The 22,181-nt window shown below is 41.0% G+C and overlaps 1 protein-coding gene across 18 annotated transcripts in view; it reads left to right on the top strand.

Annotated features, from left to right (window-relative positions):
• CFAP20DC (CFAP20 domain containing) overlaps positions 1 to 22,181 on the top strand; it is a 169,843-nt gene that overhangs the window by 87,525 nt on the left and 60,137 nt on the right. For 13 of the 18 annotated variants that reach the window (XR_012159748.2, XR_012159747.2, XR_012159750.2 and 10 more), the window contains one exon: positions 10,743 to 11,150. The exons of 3 other annotated variants lie outside the window; for them this stretch is intronic. Coding sequence is in view for 12 of the 15 variants with exons in the window: in XM_073350929.2 (XP_073207030.1) it covers positions 10,743 to 11,150 (408 nt within the window). In the remaining 3 variants the exon portion in view is untranslated. Of the gene's footprint in view, positions 1 to 584; positions 1,072 to 7,325; positions 7,386 to 10,742; positions 11,151 to 22,181 lie in introns of those variants that run through there. 2 more of the 18 variants (XM_073350936.1, XM_073350935.2) reach the window with 2 other exon arrangements.

Here is a 22,181-nt window from a genome sequence, read left to right as displayed (position 1 = left end):
GGAAGGATTCACCCTTCCCCATCACTCGCAACATACAGATCTGAGCCTAAGAGCTTAATCTAGCTCTTTATACATTTATACAAAGTATGCATCGGGGTCACTTTGCTCACCATTACTTCAGAATGTAGCCAAGACATCTCAGCGATTTAAAGGCACTCAGCAATACTGCACAGTATTTTAGGTAAGGAAGTGAAAAACACTGCTTACAACAAAAATTACAGGGGAAGTTTAAGTAGGCAGGATGTGATTTTAACTATGCTGAAATTTGACCAGAAGGCTGGGTCCGATGCTTGATTTCTCTCACTGGTCACCACTTCAGTTTTACATCTTATCTGAAATGTGGCAATGCCATGTATAGTTCTGGGTTTTTATTCTGTTGCAGTGTGAAAATTTTTGAGCACTTGGATTAGTGAGAGAAAAGAAAAAAATCATCAACTTCTAATATATTTATAAAAATGAAGCAGATTGTCATGTCAGTTAACAGTTGCATCAAGTTGTTATGGTAACTGCCTTTATTAACATTCCAGTCTATTTCATTTTTAATTATAGAACTGTTTCTTATCATTCTAATCTTTTTCTCACAGACTGGGAAGGAAGTACAACAGAATTATGTGATAGCAAGACAGATGAAACTTTGCAAAAATACTGTTCCATTCCTCCTGGGAAATTATTTTGCAGATGCTAACTATAACCAATGGGGGGTTGTTTGTGTATATTTTGTTTTCTTTTCACCTTAGACCTGTCAGACCTCATTATTTCAAATATGGTCCCAGAATTTCAGAGTTAAACCAATTAAAGTTGAGATAATGAATCATGAACAATGCGGGGGTCTTGTCTCTACCATATGGTGTCTGTTCTGGACCTCTTTAAAATCCACAGAGAATTTCTATGTCAATTATGCTCAAGAAAAGTCAGACTGGTTACTAACTGAAGCTAGATTAAGAAGACAGTTCTAAAACACATCATTATGGTAAACTTTTCCCTGTGTTGTAAATCTTGGTATTTGATTCCTATGTATTTTTATAACGTGTGTGTGTGTGTGTGTGTGTGTGTGTGTGTGTGTGTAACACAATAAAGAGAAATTTTTCTTCTTCAATTTAAACCAAATTGATTGCAAGACTCATATATTCCAGTTCAAATATCTTTTCAATGTACAGAACCAGTGTTTCTGCTTACTCTTATTTGTTATTTTGTACCACCATAGTGCTTAAAAAAAACTCTACTCTGCTGGTTCTGTGAGGTTTTACGCTCTCTCTCAGACCTTTGATGTTAATATTAATGGAGGATACATCGCACTGCTCAGGATCAGACTCGTAGTTCTTTATATAATGTAAAATAGACCTGAGGGCATATGGCTAACAAGAGTGTAATGAAGGAAAATTTCATATATTTCCCAACTATCCTTGAGCTTTCAGTTCATATGCTAAAAGGCATCATTGGCTGAGCTTGCAAAGGCCTTACACTAAATTTAATAGATAAGGCGGGTGAGGCACTTCTGTGTTTGTATGTCTGTATGTAACACATTAACTTTGAATGCCACTTCTGTAATTCAGGGAATGTTCTAGGCATCAGTGGCAGAACTCACTGATTTGGGGAAAATTGGGAAACCAAAAAGAGGGAAAATGGGGGACAGTGGAGCCATTGTCATCTGATTATCACATCCACGGATAATTGCACGGGTGCTTGAAGCTATAAATCAGTGGTTCTCAACCAGGGGTATGGGTACTCCTGGGGGTACGCAGAGGTCTTCCAGGGGGTACATCAACTTATCTAAATAGTTACTTAGTTCTACAGCAGGCTACATAAAAATCACTAGCAAAGTCCATACAAACTAAAATTTAATACAATGATTTGTTAATACTGCTCTCTATATTATATACTGAAATAAGTACAATATTTATATTCCAATTTATTTATTTTATAATTATATGGTAAAAATGAGAAAGTAAAGCAATTTTTCAGTAACACTTTTGTAATTTTATGTCTGATTTTGTAAGCAAGTAGTTTTTAAGTGAGGTGAAACTTGGGGGCACGCAAGACAAATCAGATTCCTTAGAGGGGTACAGTAGTCTGGAAAGGTTGAGAGCCACTGCTATCCTCAGACAACTGATAGATGGCGCCCATTAATGCTTTCTAACATAACAATGTCCTGCTCTTCCTGCAGTTTAACATGTTAACACCCTGAATGTCTTATCTCCCAGACAGATAATGGGGGGAGAGGCAATGGGGGTATGCACACAACCTTTGGCATGGAGGGAGAATGGGGAGGAAGGGGGAGAATGGGTTGCACACACACAGCCCCTGCCATGAGAGGGAGAACGGGGAACCCTGGCATGGGAGGAGGAGGGATTGGGGGGAGGTGCAGGGAGTCCCTGAAACAGAAAGGTTCAGGGAGCTTGTGGGGTGGGAGGGAGGGATGCAAGGTGCCACTGTGGTGTGCAATGAGGTTGTCCTAGAGACACTACAAAGCATTCAACCCCCTAGTCCTATTGACTTGTGTGAAAAGTTACACATGTGTAAGTGTTTGCATGATTGGTACTCAATACTATAGGTAAAGGCTTAATTTTTAAATAACTCTGAATACTGAACAAAATGATTAGCTCGGTAAAGTGAAGGTAGGTTTCAACATTTCATGTAATCTGCTTCATACGGCATTGCGAAACTGAAAAACACCTAAGAGAGTGTGTGCGCTCTGGGAGAAATTATATGTGATCCCAAAGCTGGCAGTGACACCATTGTGTTTGATCTTGGCTGTTCTCACGAGATAAGCAGGATGGGAGATTCTCGGTCAATACTTGGATGAGAGTTCACTAAGGGACTCTTAGGTGCTGGAGGAGGTGTGGGTGATGATTCAGCATCACTCTTGCAGCCTGTACTTAACCATTGTCTTAGCATGCTGCTGAAGGTGCCTTTTGTTCAACTAAGATAGAAAACTAAGGGCTGTGGTCATTAAAAATCCCATGTCATGTTCATAAGAAGGGAAGTTCTCTTTCCTAAGAAAGATGGCATCATTTGGTTCCTTTTAATAACCTTAATAGTAACTGTTCTCACTGCCCACAGAGACATAATAATCGTTATTTTTTACTCCCAAAGAGTGAGCATCTATCTTAAATACAGTTAGAGAATTCTATATGCTGTATAATATTTCTCAATATATCATGATAATCATTGTGTTTTCCAAGGTGTTTTGCAAATGATCAGTTAGCTGACAGGTGCACGTACAGTTATTCATGATCCCTTTAGCAAATGGAGGTTATCCCTTCTTGTCAGGAACAGCAGATTTTAAATATTGTATAAACTAAAACCTACTGTATGCCAGTAACTACAGAGAAGGACTTTCAGTTCATTTATTCTCATATGGATTACGTTAAATAATGTTAGTATGACAGCTAGCAAAGCACTACATGTACAATGCTAAAAGATCATTTAAAATAAACAAACCTACATTACAATAACAGTTAGAGTTTTTGCTTAATTTCACTACCAGTTTACTCATTCAGAGTTAAGGCTTTCTTCCATGTGAAAGGAAAGTCAACGAACCAGAAAATTATTTAGCGTTTATATTTTGCTTGTATTCTTGCACTAATGTATTTTATGTTACTTCTGTAGTCAGTTGTGTATTGATATTCGAGATTAGGGGTGGGCAAACTTTTTGGGCCGAGGCAGGGGGTTGGGGTGCGGGAAGGAGTGTGGGAGGGGGTGCGGTGTGCAGGAATGGGCTCAGGGCAAGAGATTGGGGCAGAGGCGGGGTACTGGGTATATGAGGGGGCTCAGGGAAGGGGGTTGGGGTACAGGAGGGGTGTGGGGTGCAGGAGGAGGCTCAGGGCAGGGGTGCAGGAGGAGTGCAGATGCGGGAGGGAGCTCAGGGCAGGGGGTTGGGGTACAGGAGGGGTGTGGGGTGCGACAGGGGGCTCAGCAGGGAGTTGGGATGCAGGAGTGGTGTGGGGTATGGCAGGGGGTTGGGGTGCAGGAGGGGTGCAAGGTGCAGGCAGGGGGCTTACGGCAGGGAGTTGGGGGGCAGGATGCAGGAGGGGTTTGGGCTCCGGCCCGGCACCGCTTACCGAAAGGTTTTAGGCTAAAGCAGCTCCAGGGTGGCAGCAACGCGCACAGGGGCCAGAGCAGGCTCCTTGCATGCCTGCCCTGGCCCCATGCGGCACCGCTCCAGGAAGCGGCCAGCAGCACATCACTGCACAGCCCCTGGGGGAAGGGTGGGCACAGGGCTCCGCACGCTGCCCTTGCCACACCTCCAGGTACCTCCCGTTCCCAGCCAATGGGAGCTGCAGGGCAGGTGCAGGTGCCTGGAGGCAAGGGCAACACACGGAGCCCTCTGCCCCCTGGGCCGCAGCGACGTGGTGCCGGCCACTCCTGAGAGCAGCACGGGGCCTGCGGCACCACGAGGGGCAGTCCCACGGGGCCAGATCCAAAGCCCTGATGGGCCGGATCCGGCCTGCAGGCCGTAGTTTGCCCGCCCCGTTCTAGGTGCTCATTTAATTTTTCAAATCATTATTTAATTTGCACAGCAAAAACAAACTATAGAAAAATGTTTTACAGTGGGCTGTAAAGTCAGGACTATCACACAAGATCCTAAAAAAGGACATGAGACTGCTGACTTATAGTACCTGTTATATTAGCACAATCTAAGACACCCTTGTAAAATCATCATGAATATTCCTTAATCCTGGGACAATATCTGTTCACCCGACTTTGCCATTATTGTAATTAATAAATAATAATAAAACTATAATTAAAAATGATATTTACTCACCCAGTTAAGTTGCATTTTTGCAAGCCTACTCTAAAAATATCTTGAACCTGATATGCTGAAGATACTTGATGTTCACTGTTTTTCTATATGTTTGAAAATCACGTATCGTGAATGTATATCTAATTTTAAAAGTCACAGAAACATATAAATACAAATAAAATATATTTTTTATCTGTGGGCCCATCACTTCTAGCCTTCTCTTTTTAGGTTAGTTGTTTTGATCATGTCACTTCTGATTGCTTTGTACTGTGCCTGGTATTTTATTCCTTGGTTTGAATATAAAATCATTAAGATAGATTTACTGAGTGCACCTATGATGTCAGCTAATACCATCACAGCAGGATAAGTAAGCCAGCGGGATTGCTTTTTCGTGAAATAATGTTTTTACCAGTCATGTTTGTTTTACAGTTGGTGACTGTGGATTGTAAACCCAGAAACACGTGAAGCCAATATTGGCAGATAGCTGGGTATTAAGAACAGACTGCTAAAATAATTTTCTGTTTGATAGTTCTTATAGATTCTGGCTCCTGACCTCTCACCTTGATTGAAACGTTTGGGATATACCAAGCAGCAGGGGGAAATTACGCTGGAATAAGATATAGCTACGGTAGAAAGAAGAATGTTCCCCCTTTCCTAAAATTACTGGCATTAATTCATTTTAGGACCATCACTTTGAAGCATCTTCCTGACAAAGAATGTTTCTGCTGAGGAACCAAGGTCAAGCCTGTAGTGCTTTGTAAAGAATGAAGCTTCTGCACTTCTGTGCAGTCCAGATGTCTCAGGCTGGGGGAAAGGTCCATTCCAGAAAGGAAATCATCAGGGCACAAATTTTCCACTTTAAGCTCTAGGGACCAGTTTACCCTGATCTCACATCAGGATAAATTTGGAATTCGTAGAGCTACCCTGGTTTTATTCCAGTGGAAGTTAAATCAGAATCTGGCCCCCAAAATTGTATGTTTATGGAAGGGAGTTATGTACTTGTGACTCAAGTAGTGAGTATCAGTGCATAAAGACTCACTAACCTATGAATAGGGCCCTTCGTTTTTGTTTTTTATCAAAAACCTCCAAAAAATAGCCAGGTTTTAAAAAATCCAGTATTTGGATATTTCTGATTTCTACCCACATTTTGTACTTGCTTGAACTCAATGGACCCTGCTCCTGCCTCAAAGACTCCCAGTTGGATGGCACAACATGCCTGCACACGCCGGTTGATGGCATCTGCACCTGTGCAGAGATGCGAGATGCGAGACTGGCAGGTTGTCTGCCAAGAATGCCCGACTGCTGCAGCGACAGGCTGCACCCTCTGAGCACTGGCCCCCTCAGCACAGCCCCAGGGTACAGACCTTGTTGGTCTCCCTCCCAGCCTCCTTTCCCCCCACACACTCTTACCATGAGTATCTGGCACCCCTATTACCACCAGGCATCCTCTCTTCCCCTACATGCCCCCCCATGACTACTGGGCACCCTCTCCCACCTGCTGCAACCATGAGTACCGAGCACCCCCATCTCCCACCAGGCATCCCTTGCCTCCCACCTGCTCCCCCCCATGGTAGACCTAGTAAGTAGCTGGGCCTAGGGACATGTCACTACCCAGAGAGGTTTCAAGGGCACAGAACCCCTTCCACTTCAGCCACCAGACAAAGCCCCTGTCCAGCCCCCAAGCTGCGAACAGGTCATTCCAATCTCCCTGCGGCTGCAAAGGATCACATGGTGGCAGTGTCCCACCTGGCCCAGCTGATGGAGAGAGAATATTTTCTAAATTCAGCTACATCCAAGACCGCAGGAGTCTGAGCCTTGGAAAAGACACTTTGAAAAAGCTGCTTTGAGCCTGTGGAATTCGCCCGGAAGCCCCTGGTATCAAACATAACTGTGCAAGTCACCAACAGTAAACTGGTGTTATTTGTGTAATGGGGATTCGAGATAATGGTTTCATAAACAATGCATTCTTCCTTTATTCTAATTGGGGGGTTTTCTGTCCCCCCTCTCCAGTATTAACCCTGATAATATGTGCAATTAATTTTTCATTGATTTGTCACCCATTTTTTAAATTTTTGAAATAAACACTGATAAATTCCCAGGAAATTAATAAAATAATACCAGAAAGGAAGGGCTTTACTTACGAGGCATGTGAGACCCAGGCCAAATGGCTTTGCTTGGAGCTAAGTTTCCAGGAGAAGTGATCTTTGAATCCCCTTATGCTTATGGGCTGGAGGCCACGTGACACTCAGGAGTGCCTATCCATGCATAATAAGAACTTTAGAGAACCTACCATGTATGGAACTTCCCTTCTCTGCCATCCGGAGGGAAATATTTGGTTTTCCAAATTAGTTTTCAAGCTGAAAAATGCAATCATTTATAAATACCGTTAGTGGGTAGCTAATTAGTCATTGAAACAGTTAAGTGCTGTTATTAAACTGCCAGTCCCAAATGATCAGAAAACAGCAAAACAGCTTCTTATCTTGCTGCAGCTTACCACCAGTGACTTATTCTATGTTTGTACAAGCGGCCATACTTTCAAACTGACAACTAAATTCTAATGTATCTCTCTCTTCTGTCATAGACACTGTCCAATTAGACTCAGCTGTCAGCATCCGCCCATTCCATCGAACCTAGAGCAAAAGTAAGAACTCTTGCTGGTTTACAACACAGCATAACAACTGCAGTATCATACAGTGTTTTGGATAGAGCCGATGAGCTCATCTGTGAAGCCTTCAATTGAATCAGGAAATTTTCTGCACTTACATAATTAAAAGAGCCAGCATAATACAATTAAATAAGACAGCGTACTCTCGCAATTTTACTCTGACTTTTTGACATTAAGACTCTGGGTACAGAAGGCCTGTGTCCCATCTGCTCCAAGTAGGTGGCCCTCAAGAGTCGTTAGAATGATCTTCTTAAAATTACAACCCAGCAAGAGCAATCAATTTTAAGTATCCAGAAATTATTGTCCAACTGCCCATCTGCATGTTCTTTCAAGGAACAGCAATAGACATGCTAGCTCCTCAGGGAAATCATTTGCATCTTCAGTATACATATGCTCTGCTGGAGTTAATCAAACAAACTTTATTGATAGTCCTGGCACAATCTGATGATTGAATATTTAACAAACAAAATGATTATAAAACCCAAGTTCAATAGATAGGTGGGAGGGATTTAAATTTAAGTTAAATAAGTATCATCCATTTGTCTCCAATATGTGACAATAATGTGACATTTTCTTTAATAATCTGTCAAATTACAGTACTGTAATGTGACTTAATAGTGCAGGTTTATAGCATAGGTTTTAAAATAACTGTGGTGTGGCAAATAAAAGTCTGGAAAAAAAAGAGAAATGTGTCTTTGTGCTTCAGTGAAATCCCAAACTAGGGAAATAAAGCAATATTTACAACCTTCCAAAATGCATATTACTTTAGCAGTAACAAAAACAAAATGAAGAAAAGCAGCATATTAAGTGTTTATAAATTTCAAAGGCATTTCATATAACTGTAAATCTCGTATTGTGCACATAAAACCTACAAGAAAAAGAAATACTGTAGAAATGGCTACATGTGTGAAGTTTCAGATGTCTTCTATAAAAATAGTGCATATTTATGTCTTTTCCAGTTATTTACAAGCTAGTAGGGGTCAGTGATGCTAAACTAAGATATTGTTATAATCAGAGTTTATTCTCGTTTACCCTTCCTTATACATCCTGTACCTTAATACAAAGAGAGAGATTTTTCAAGGTGTTAAATGGCTTATGCCATGGAATACATTAATAAAATATTATGAAGTGTTGTGCATACATCCATAGCTCATTGATTCATGCAGGTGTTTCACAAATCAAATTTAGAAGGTTTAGCCTGAATACATTACATTCAGCCTACTTCTCTCATAGTGTGGTGGATTCTGTCCTTCTTAACGTCCTGTTTGCTTCCCTGCACGTAGCTCCTATAAGCCTTAATTCAGAAAAAAAGCTTATGCACGTGCTTAACTTTAAGGTTGTGCTTATGTCCCTCTAAAGTCAATGTGTGTAAAGCATGTGCTTGAGTGCTTTGCGGAATTGGGGCTGTAATCTGATTTTAAATTGAATTCTACCCTTAAATAATATACATTATTATAAATTTGGCTTTCACACATCTTTCAGGATGAATTGGGAAGACTGGTGATTATGGAAACTATATAGAACAGTAATGTTTGCTTTCATTTGACTGTTTCAGGGTTTACGTACTTTCTCGTAGCGCTGAGCTGATTTAACACATCCTCATCGTAACCTTCACTTTCTTATATTGATTCCAAAAAGATGCCGGATGATAAGACAGGAAAATAGGAGCTGTCTGACCAGAGATTGGGGAAACGCATTCTAATTGCATTTTTAAATTTATAGTCTGAGGAGATAAAAGAAAACCTTGCAGCCAAAAGGCCTCCAAATTTATTTCCTGCTTCTGTTATTTACTTTTACACTTCAGTGTTTTATATTTGCAGCTAACCTACTAATCTGCTTATAAAGTGTCATGTACATTTACAGCACTATATAAAAGGGTTTAATAAATAATATGGGTCCCCTTTTTTCTGGATTTTTATCCTTTAGAATTCTGTTTTTAAGGGAAAATAAAAACTTTGTGACTTGAGCACCCTTGATAAAAATATTAATGAACAGTTGATTGTTTTGGTCTCCATATGGATGTGGTTGCTGAAAAGTTGCTTAGCTCATTTTATAGGGAAAGCCCTGTGTGTGATTGCGGGGGACGGGAGGAGAGACTATTCTGCCGTAACACTTTTTTCTTTTATATTAAGAACAAAATCATACGATAACCACAAAAAACCTATCATTGAGAAAGACCTATATGTAATCATTATCCTCAACCCACAAAATGTTCACTGCTCGTGTCTTATGTAAACCTACTCAAAGAAAACATAAAACAAAATAAAGCAATAGGAGAGAAGTGTATTCTTCATGAAACTATATAATACAGTGCTACTATATTTGTTGTAAAGATTATTATATAATGAAGGGTTTTCTTTTAGATATGAATTTCCCCTTTTAGGGTCTAGTCCTGGTCCCAGTGAAGTGAATGACAAAACTCCCTTTGATTTCAATATCAGCAGGATTGGACCCTAGAAGGTGAAATATGCATATTTAAGGATGCAACGTTCATGTTGTAGCCATCCTTCCAACAAATACAGTAGTACTGTGTTGTGCCTGTGGGAGACAGGAAGTGTGGAACCTGATTGGATAAGGATGGGAGGCCTCCATTTTCCCCTTCCCTGTATCAATAAGGACCATGGGATGACCATCCCTAGTTTACCCAATCTTTCCTCCTCCAATATCACTTGATTTTTCTGCTTGCTGTTTATTTTTTAGTTGAAATTTTAAGGGAACATCAGAAGTGCAATTCTTGGATGTTTTGTATAGACCTTGTTTGGAAGAGGAATAATGGATTCATAAAGTATTCTTAAAATGTTATATGCTAAATGATTTTTTTTTAGTAACTTTCAAAAAAGGGCAAGGTGATCTCTGCAGACAGATATGTTGAGGATTTCTATCCAATATGTTAAAGTTTCCCCTACCACTACAATAATCAAGCGGATATCAACATTGTTGACTTTTCCACCTTACATCAATGTTATTGGTTAGCACAAGTGTGTAAGCCACATTATACTAAAAAGTATATTTATGACATACAGACTTTTGGAATTTCCAGCATTCTGAATTAGAACAGGAATTTAGGCCTATACGTTTAAAGCATGCTGTCATTTTGGGGTGCCCAACTTGAGATACATAAACCTGATTTTTGTAAAGGTCCTGAGCACCCAACGCTCCATTCTCCTTCACTGGGAGCAGGAGATGCTCAAAACCATTGAAAAATCTCAAATTAAGCCATCATAATTAGAGAGCAATTTTGAAATCTTAGGACTAAATATTTGCAAACAGATCTTAAACAAGTGGAGGGTAGTTTCCTCTCAAAATCACTGTTGTTTTCTTTCCCAAATTTAGGATGACCCCAGTGAATTCATCCAAGGTGCTTCAAACCTCAAAACCAGCCACAGTACATCAGGGTCATCTGATTCGACAGTTTTTAAAGGGATTCCATTAAAGATGATGTCAGGGAGTCCTGAGTACTGGAAGTATAAAGGATATAGCAAACATAGCTGCCTGAAAACACTATCCTCAGCCCCACAAGATTCGGTTGTGAAAAAAGTAGAGCCTGATAACATTCCAAGAAGCTTGATGCCTACCCCCTGTCTTTCTCCAACTGGAAGTAAACCTGAATTCTCTAAGGAAAGCCCAAGCACCTTTGAAAAAACAAAGGATACATCAGTGAGTGAATTAAGAGCATCAATAAGTAAAAAGTCCCTCAAAGAAATCTTACGAGAGAATTCAAGTCTGAAAGCTGAGACTCCTGTAAGTGATTTTGCTTTGGAATTAAATGATTTACATTGTTTGAACAGAAAGGCTGTAACTGGGTCCAAACCTATACTAATGTATATCTAATATATTGGGTTTTAGTAAGGGTTTTGACACAGTCCCACATGACATTCTCACCAGCAAATGAGGAAAATGGGGTCTAGATGAAATTACTATAAGGTTTGTGCACAACGGATTGATAGGTCGTACTCAAAGAGTAGTTATCAATGGTTCATTGTCAAACTGGGAGGATGTATTTTGTGAGGTCTAGCGGGGATCAGTCCTTGGTCCGGTATTATTCAATATTTTCATTAGTGACTTGGGTAATAGAATGAGAGAGTATGCATGTAAGGTTTGCAGATGACACCAAGCTGGGAGGGGTTGCAAACACTTTGGAGGACAGCATTAGAATTCAAATTGATGTGGACACGGGCAAAATGAGGTCAGACACATACATGGAAATAAGTGGCAGGCTGCAACTTTTATTAAACTTTAACAAAGTAGAGGGGTGCTACCAGCCCAACTCCCATATTCTCCTATACCAGGCATTTAATTGATTCCAGTGCAGGGGTTACACATATGGCTCCTTGCCAAATAACCCATAACTGCCGCCAGGTTACGGGGCTTCTTACCATATAACCCATAACGCATGGTAGGTCTCTGCTCTCTGAGTCCTAGCACCCTTCTCCACATGAGGGGGGACAAATTGTGCAGCAGGGCGGGGACCTTGGCCCATGAAGGCCACAAGGTCTTGCCCTATCCCATGAGCCCAAGGCCCAACACCAAAATCCCACGTCTTTTAACTCTGGGAACCATTCATTTTATTCTCTTAATCGCACTGGAAATTGGCCACAAGTTGCAATGAATAAACAACTTTACCCTGGTACCTTAGTTAGGTAATAAGTGCATCCCTGCTTAACCCATTGTGGCTTGAAGGTGCTGCAAGGAACTCCCTGGTCTTTTGCCAATTGGCCCATGATTGGCTAGACCCGCAGCATCTGTCAGGCCAGGTTCCCATTCCTAGTGCAGGTGGGTAGGGCAGGCTGCTGGAATGGAGTCAAAAGAGCCTCCACAGGGCCCTTAATGCTGGGCTAAATCCTGGCAGCTGGGGAATGCTAGTCAGTCAGCATCCCTCTCTCCCAGCTGGCCAATGAGTGCCAAAGACTCCTAGGGAGAGGAGCTACATAATGTCCCTTAGCAAGTGTCTCTCTCCCTTGCTACTGGGACTGTTCCCCTTTCATCACTGGCCCCATCAAGTTCCCCCACCCATTCTTGCAGGTGGGTGGCTTTTGGAGAATTGATCTGACTTAAAACAAGATGAAATTCAATAAAGGTAAGTACTTCCCTTAGGAAGGAAAAATCAAATGCACAACTGCAAAATGGGGAATAACTGGCTAGGTGTTAGAACTGCTGAAAAGGATCTGGGGGTTATAGTGAATCGCATATTGAAAATGAGTTAACAGTAAGGTGCAGTTGTGAGCAAGGCTATTTTCATTCTGGGGGTGTATGAACAGGAGTGTTGTACATAAGACCTGAGAGGTAATTGTCCCACTCTACTTGGCACTGGGGCCTCAGAGGGAGTATTGTGTCCAGTTCTGAGCACAATATTTTAGGAAAGCTGTGGATAAACTGAAGACAGTCCAGAGGAGAGCAACAAAGATGACAAAAGGTTTAGAAAACCTGACCTATGAGGAAAGGTTAAAAAAACCTGGGAATATTTAGTCTTGAGAAAAGAAGATGGGGGTGGGGGTCTGATAACAGTCTTCAAAGGTGTTACTGGCTGTTATAAAGAGGATGGTGGTCAATTGTTACCATGTCCACTGAAGGCAGGACAAGAAGTAATGGGCTTAATCTGCAGCAAGGGAGATTTAGTTTTAGATATTAGGAAAAAATTTCTAGTTATAAGGTAGTTAAGGTGTGGAACAAGCTTCCAAGGGTGGTTGTAGAATGCCCAGGGTTTATGTGGCCTTCCTGAACGCAAGGGGCTGGACTAGATGACATCTTGGTCCTTTGCTGTCCTACATTTCTATGATTCTATAAATCATTAGCATCAGTTGAGAAATAATAAAATAGTATATATTTCATCCAGATATATGCAAAATATATTTCACCACATCTGTGTTTAAAAAGCATACTTCAGTTCCCAAGTTTGGGTTCTTAAAGTTGCATTGCATATAAAATAGCACTGTACCTACAAACAGAAATCGCTAGGGTTTGCAAACAAAAAGATAATAAGCTTGAATAGTCATACAACTCAAGTTCTCAAAGTGTGTGAATTACAAATGCAGGCATAGTTTTGGGCAGAAAGGCTAGGAAGAAAAATTGATAGAGTTTCAATAGCAATCTACAGGAAAAACCATAAAACGATCACTAGTCTGTGCACTTCATAGTCTCTCTGCAGCAGTCCTGAACAATAATAAATGATCTGATTGAAGGCTAACAGTAAGGCAGTGTCAGAGACTAAATCCCTGGCTACTTTGGGGACTGTGTTCAAGTCGATCAAATTGATTTTTTCCCCATGTGATTTTTTTTTCCCCTCTTGTATTCTCCTTATGGCTACATGCAGTGATGTGAGAATAAATTAGCCCATTTCACACAAATGACAGGACATTACTTAAGCGTTAAGGATTTTCTTCTCAAGTTATGTATTAAAAAGTCTGCTTTGAATGAGAAATTAGTTTTTTACTTGCAAGCACATTCTATAGGCAGCAGATCAAAGAGCATGTTCTTATGACACACTTTAGGCAGTGTCATACTTTGCTGTTTGGAATATAAGCCTTCTTTTCCCAGCTCCTGGCCCATCCTCAATCCATTATAAATGAATTGCACTTCTTCCTGAATTAACTGGGGGTAGTCCAGACATGTTACTCAGACTTCTGAGCATGGCCTCTCTCCTTTCTTCACACACCAGAACTTCTGCCAGTGGAGGGGAAAATGTGACGCTGGCACAACCCTCCTAGCTGTCATCTCTAAAACCCAGCTATAATGTTGATTTGGGGACAATCTGTTTTCTAGTTCCTGCCCTTCACAAAGTCACAGAATCTTTCATGAGGGCATCTGTGTATTCCCACTTGTGGGATCTGGCACCCTGGTGTCAAGTTGCAGAACTGCCTTGAAAAGCCATCTCTGTTGGGGGGGCGGAGGAGGTTCACGAGATCTTGCATGAGGGTGGTGGCATCGTCCCATGGTGTATAAGGCAGTGCCACCCCACAAGCAGCTCAGTCCTTCTCCCTAATTGCAAATTTCTAATGTCTTCTAGCATGCCGCACTATAGGGGAAGGAGGGCAGGTAGTGGCTTTAGTTTTAGCCCTTGCTCCATGGCTGATAGCCTTGTCCATTACATCCATCTGTCTATTCATGGCTGTTAATTTGTACGTGAATGAAATAGTGCACACTCACATATGCCAGCTGGTCCCTTCAGGAGAGTTAGTTTCTTCCAATGTGTAACAAAGTGCATGGCAACTGTCACCAACAGGCATGTTACCCATTGTTCTTACAGCAGGTCATCGATTCCAGGTATTCCCAGCAGGAAAACTACTGGATCACACAATCGTTGTGTTGAGATAATATAGGAACAGATTCCCCAAAAGGCTGTTTTAGTGGTATTCCCACTACTTGTGGGCAAGGAACCTATTGCTCCATAATTTCTCTAGGAGTTTTGGGGTTATTTGTCCTATATTGTTTCCAGACTCCCTGAAGTGATAGGCTATTGCTATAATGTGTTGTAATGCCTTTTCTGGAATATAATGCAGATTGTGGACTTTTTTTTCCAAAATATCTTCCCACTACATCATTGTAATTCTTTTTCTACAGTCCTTTCCCAAGCTACCATGTAACATAGATTCCAGGGACCATTATGATATCTAGTCTAAACACAGGGACAAAAAACTTCCCCAAATTAATTTCTAGAGCAGATTTTTTTTTTTTTAGAAAAACATCCAGTCTTGATTTAAAAATTGTCAGTGATGAAGACTCCACCATGCCCCTTGGTAAATTGTTCCAGTGGTTAATTACTCTCATCGTTAAACATTAATGCCTTATTTCCAGTCTGATTCTTTACCTTCTGTTACTTCATAGCTACCTGCTCTGTTTCTGACTCAGAGGGCTTTGATGCTAAAAGGAAGTGAATTCCTTTCTATGATTAACGCTCCTGTACAAGTAAATTGTTAGTTAAAACCTAGAATGGAATACTTGTGGCACCTTAGAGACTAACCAATTTATTTGAGCATAACCTAGAATCTAAATCTTAAAAAAACCTAAATCTTTGTTTTTGTGGCTCAGATCAAACTTGCAGAGTGTTAGAATTTAAAAAATATCATTCTTCTTCGAGTACCGGCTCTATGGATGCTCCGCTGTCGGCGTGCTCGCGCCCCTGTGCTGCTGATCAGAGAACTTTGGTAGCGGTCAGGTCTCACCATGATGCTAGCCAGTGCACACGGGCTACCCCCCTCAGTTTCTTCTCCTTCAGGGATGGGGCAACACATGCTGGGCAACGCTCTCCTTCCCTGGGACAGGGACCTTCTCTATGCCTTTCCTCCATTTCCTCTGCTATCGAAAGTCCTATTAAAAATAAAAAGAGAAGGAGAACATGTCATACTGATCGTTCTGGCAAAATAAGAACAGACTTGGTACCATTACCTGTCACAACTCATGACAAACCAGGCCATACCTCCTCTCGCAGAATGAAGGATGTACTCTACATCCCAACCTGGGGATTCTCCGCCTAAAGGCTTGGCTCCTTTATGGTTCCAACACATAGAAAGCTCCTGCTTGGAGAAAGTACAAGAGGTATTACTACACAGTAGAGCAGGGAAGGGCAAACTACGGCCCGCAGGTCAGATCCGGCCCGTCAGGGCTTTCAATCAGTGTTATCAGGTTCACAACATGACACCTCCAGCTGATATTTGTACACTCCCTGAGGCTGATCTCCATATCAGTCACCTTCCTTGGGAATGGCCCCACCTAAGAAGAAGAGGAAGCTACTCACCTTGTGCAGTAACAATGTGTGTCGCTATGGGTGCTCCACAACCCACCCTCCTCCCCTCTACTTCAGAGTTCTTGTCTGTGACTCTGCGGTAGAGAAGGAACTGAGCGGGGTTAGCCCATGCCTGCTGGCTAGCCTTGTGGCGGGGCACAAGGAGAGACAGCGCATGTGCGGGCCTAACAGACACTGCTACCGAAGTTCTCCAATCAGCAGTGCAGGGACACAAGCACACCTACCTTGGAGCAGCCAAAGGGACACGTCTCAAAGAACCATGGTAACTACACAAGGTGAGTAACTTCCTCTTTCATGGTCCTGATCCTCTGTAAGGTGGACTCAGTGAGACAATTAAAAATAGTAGCACTCAGAAAATGAGCACGTGTAGTCGTTGGGGCACTTCAAGTGCAGTGAAAGAGAAGTCGTGGCTAAAAAGAGAAACAACTGAAAAAAACAGGACAGCTACCTCAGGGGTGGAGAATGAAAAACCTCTGCTAATGGTCCTTCCTCTCCAATACCTTCTTGCTGCAGCTGAGAGTAAGAGTGGCAACTAGGCAAAAGTTGTGTAGGTCCACAAAGCACATTGGGGCAAACTGAGGAATCTTGTGAGACTGAAAACTTATTTATTTAACTGAAAACTTCTTCCCAGCAGGAAGGTTTTTTCAAATTTTCAATGCCCTATGAAACGAGTTAATTTCTTCATCTTAAAAAAGTACATGCATGTTTTTTGTTGGCTGAACTGGTTAGTTTTTAAACATGGAAGGGAAGAGCTGTCATTTTTCCTTTGGTCTCAAATGTTTGGTTACAATTTCTAACAGAATGGTTAGACTCTTAATGATAGTACTCTTGTGTATAAAGTTACTAACATGCATAAAATGTGTTTGCAAGATGGATGTGGCGGTATATGGATGGCTGATACGATTTTTTTTTTTATTGCCACAAAATATATATATAGCGGATCTGACAGACTTACTATTATTTATTATTATTTGCATTACTGTAGCACCTAGGAGCCATAGTCATGGATCAGGACCCCATTGTGCGAGGCATTGTAAAACAGAGAACAAAAAGGTGGTTGCTCCCCCAGGATCATACATTCTAGGTATAAGACAAGAGACAACAGATGGATACAGACAGAAGGGGGGAAATACAGTGGGACAATGCTCATCAGCATGATAGGCAGCATTTTTTGACAGACTTACACGTATAGTATTTGATCAAAGTTTGAAAATATTTTTTCCACTCGAAGTCTTTATTTGGTAGTCCTCTGATGCTTCTCTTTGTGGTACTGCTGTTCCACATTGTGTCCCAAAATTGAAAAGATGCTGATTCACTTTCAATATTGCCTTGTTTTACCATTAGAAAACAGGCTCCATTAACAAATAAAATCTTATATTTTTTCTGATATTAGAGTATTATAAAAATATAGATCATTCCAGGCATTCTAAAGTTAATAGAGAATCATAGAAATGTAGCCCTGGAATGGACCTCAAGAGGTCATCAAGTCCAGCCCAAAGCCCTGAGGCAGGACCAAGTAAACCTAGACCATCCCTGATAACATGTTTGTCCAACTTGTTCTTAAAATCCTCCAGTGATAAGAATTCCACAACCTCCCTTGGAAACCTGTTCCAGAGCTTAAACACACCTTTTGTTAGAAAGTTTACCTAATATCTAATTGATATCTCCCTTGCTTCAGATTAAGTCCATTACACTTGTTGTACCTCCAGTGGACAGGGAGAACAGTTGATCACTATGTAAGGCGTACGTTTTTAACAGTGAGAGTAATGAACCTTTGGAATGAAATTGGATGTTCTAGGAGTTCTTTTGGGGGAGGTCTATCTCCTGCAATGTGTCTCCTGTGCCTCTTTGCAGCACACACGTGGTGAAACCGTCCTCTTTATAACAGCCCACAACATATGTGCAGACTGTTATTGGGTCCCCTGCAGTCTTCTTTTCTCAAGACTAAACATTCCCAGGTTTTTTCATCTTTCCTTGTAGGTCAGGTTTTCTAAACCTTTGTTGCTCTACTCTGGGCTCTCTTCAGCTTACCCCACAGCTTTCCTAAGGTGTAGCACTCAGAATTGGACACTTTACTCCAGCTGAGGCCTCACCAGAGCAGAGCAGGACAATAATCTCCCATATCTTTCATACAACACTCCTATTAATAAACCTCAAAATTATATTAGCCTTTTTCCCAACTGCATCACGTTGTTGACACCTATTCAATTTCTGAAACACTATATCCCCAAAACCCCTTTTAGCAGTAGTGTCACCTAGCCAGTTATTCCCCCTTTTGTAGTTGTGCAGTTGATTTTTCCTTTCTAGGTGTAGTACTTTGCATTTGTCTTTGAATTTCATCATTATGATCTCAGACCAATCCTCTAATATGTCGTGGTTGTTTTGAATTCTAATCCTGCCCTCCAAAGTGCTTGCAACCCCTCCCAATTTGGTGTCATCTGCAAATTTTATAAGCATACTCTCCACTCCATTATCCAAGTCATTAATGAAAATATTGAATAGTTCCAGACCCAGGACTGAAGGACCCCATTAGGTACGTCCTCCCAGTCTGACAGCAAACCATTGATGATGATTACTCTTTGACTACACTCTTTGAACTAGTTGTGTACCCACCTTATAGTAATTTCATGTAGTCCACATATCCTTACTTTGCTTAGGAGCATGTTATGTGGAACTGTATTAAAAGCCTAACTCAATCAAGTAGGGATGTAAAATGTTAAGCGGTTAACCGATAAGTAGTAGTCTTACCATTAATATATTGCAGTTAATGTTTAAAACAGATTGGTAAAATAGTGTTGTGATGCAGTACCTACTGTGCACATTAAAAACTCCACGGCAATAGCCAGAGGGCACTGAAGCTTGCAGAGCTCTCGCAGCTTGGGGCACCGCTGAATCAGCCTGTGCCTGGCGGAGAGGGCACTGCTTGGGGCAGCCCTGCGCCCCCTCCGCTCTGCTTCTCTTGCAGCTGGCTGCGGCAGTGGGTCTGCCCAGGCACCACTGGATCTGCCAGAACACTTGGATCTGCCCTGGCACCACTGCTCTCCCAGCAGCAATGCGCCGAACTAGCTGCTAGGCAGCACCTAGTAATTGGGAGAGCAAGGGGTGAGATCAGAGCATGCCCAGCCATGCACATGCAAACAATCCCCTAGCCCACTGTACTCCACCTCCCAGGAGAGACAGCAGAGTGCCCCCCCGCCAAGCCAGGGGTAGGTTGTGAGCTTGTTAACGAGTAAACGGTTAACCAATATAATTTGTCGTTTAAAGGGGTAGTTTTTTAAATGATAGTTGCATCCGTAAAATCAAGACGTATCATGTCTACTGCTTCCCCTTATCACCTAAGCAAGTAACCCTGTCAGAGAAGGAAATTAGGTTGGTTTGGCATGATTTGAGAAGAGAGATGATTTGAAATTGACTTTTCTGTACATTATTTTAAAGTCAGAACACATACAGTCCTAGATCTAGGAATGCTTTTACATTGTATGCATCGAAAACCTGGGCTCCCATTGAGTTTCAGGAAAACATGCTGGAAGTGAGACATTGTTAAATGTAACCAGACAGTCCCATTTTAATATGATTGTCACTGGTAACTAGTCTTTATATATTCCATGTTGAAACATGTTTCAGTGTTCTGAGAATCCAAAAGAAAGTGAAGTAGCTTTATGACCCAGGTAGTTTCATGCCAAAATGAGAGTTTACATAGAAGCAGTGTCTTCTGTTCATCTCATACAGAGCACTGGTAAAAATGCTTAAGCAACTCTTAATGAAATTGATTGGAAAACTACTTAGGAAACTTTAAGGACCTGGTTGCTTGCAATGTTTTATTCATGTTTTAATAGAGTTCTCTATTATTATGGTCAAATATTTTTAATTAAGAAGGAAGTACAGCCTTCTGGGTAATATTGAAACCATGTAGATAGCTGGTAATTAAACTTTTCCGCACGTATAACTGCATTCAAATAATACTGAATAAATCACATGAACCTAGTACAATGCAAATGTCATTACATACATCTTTAAACTGAAAAAATGTCTTTAAATAACAGGTTTTGTCAATCCAGCAAAGTTCAGGCACTTAATAAATGTTTCTTATCATAAGGAGAGGATATACAGAAACACAAGATAAACTTTTAATTACTAACTGAAGTATTCAGTTTAGAAAAATTTAAGTGCATGGCAAAAATATTTTTACATCAAAAATGCCTTATAAAATACAAAGTGAACTTAATTTCAAATTCAATTTTCAAATTCTCTCTTTGAAAATCAACTAAGAAATGATTAATCCTATCAAAGCATTATGTGGTGGGCATCTGAAGCAGCAAAATAATTTCCCCCAAACTTTGTTTTATTTAATAATAAAGAGGTTATTGTAGGGAAGGATAAAGGAGAGAGAGAATGAGCCAGTCCTCTCTTCTCTAAATGTTTTAATTGCCTGAAAAATAAGTGTGTTACTGGGGAGGGAAACCAATTGCCAAAACCTTGATATTTTCAGATAAGCACAAAAAGATTCAAAAGACAAAACTGTGCTGTGTGTTTCGAATTCTTATAAAAAGATTCCAAAGTGTAAGCTGTTTCTGTAGAGACTTAAGAGAAGAGGCAAATGTCAGGATAAAAAGCAGTTTCCCCTTAAGTAAAGGGGAAGGATAGTGAACATTCTATTATTTGAGCTCTGAAAGAGACTGCAGGTGTTTCATGAGTTCATGCCATCTGAATAACTCCATGCCAGTCAGTCACTACATAGGAGGATTGACAAATATGATGGAAGTTCCGATAAAACAAAGTTAATCAGTGGGAGAATCGACAGAAAAGCTTTTAACAACTTCAGCAAGATTAATAAAATAGATATTTACAGTAGCTAAAGCTCACATGGATGATTGACACAAAAAATGAAAAAGCAGGTTTTTCACACTAATGTCTTGATGTTACTAATAAAACCTCAGATTATTGCATACGTATTCTATTCTGTAAGAGTCTAGAGAATCTGGCTTGTGCTATTGTAGGATTAAACTGTGGTGATAGTTATCACATATTACAGGAGTAGAGCCTGGAGCTAAAAATACAGTGTTAAAATGTTCAGGACAGTTACCCAGAAATCATAAGAATGAATGCCTTTAAAAATAGATTAGAAAGACTATCAGGTGCAAAAATTCCTGGATTAAAATGTGTCCAGATTCACAAAGGTGAGTAGAGGGCCAGCCCTAGACCAAATAGCGCCCCAGGCAAGGAGCGTCTTTAGGAGCCCCCCCCCCCCCCATTTGTTAAACTTTTGAATACCTTATTTTTATTTTATTTGTAGTCTATTTTGCGACTTTGCAGGATTTACATGCCTGATTTATTCCTGTCATATAAGATGATAAATTTGCATGCTAGGATCTGTAAATCTGTATTTACATCTCACTGACTGGCGATGCCCCACCCCATATATACCCATGGGGGAATGGCTGACAACATTCTCGAAGGTTTGAGGAAAATGTAGTTCTCAGAAAGTCTGGAAGGCTCCATGAGATTCTACAAAGGTCCAGAACGTTCTAGGAGGTCAGTGAAAAATGAATCCACCTACGGAATACCGGAAACATGTTACTTCAAACATTCTATTTTCCCTTTTGCCGCTAACAACAAAACCAGGTTGCCTGGGTCACCTGCCCCTAAATCCAGCCCTGGGTGAGTATCACCTCCTCAGGTAGGAGACCTTATCCAGTTCATCAGAGAAGTATAGAGAGAATTGATTCAACTTCTGTGCAATATTATGAAACCAAAGTAATCTCCCCGATCAGGACAAATATAGCTACTTCTGCACTGATTTCCTAAAAGTCACTGGTTAACCATAAATGTTTGAGACATCTGAACATTCTGAACAGAGAGAAGATTGTTTAAGTCCCATTGCTTTTCCACATTGGACCGAACAAGGGAATTCTTGTAGATCACATTTAGTCTCAAGTGGTAACAGTAATCTTGCACATTCACATCCCTGACTCCTGGATTCTGCAATGATGTAAAATCTTGTGGACCATAGAAGACTTGGCAAGACTACCTGG

The sequence above is a fragment of the Lepidochelys kempii genome, chromosome 7, assembly GCF_965140285.1.
Source record: "Lepidochelys kempii isolate rLepKem1 chromosome 7, rLepKem1.hap1, whole genome shotgun sequence".
Lineage (NCBI taxonomy): Eukaryota > Metazoa > Chordata > Testudines > Cheloniidae > Lepidochelys > Lepidochelys kempii.
Note: the sequence above shows the minus strand (reverse complement) of the source record. Positions and strands in the feature narration are given on the sequence as shown.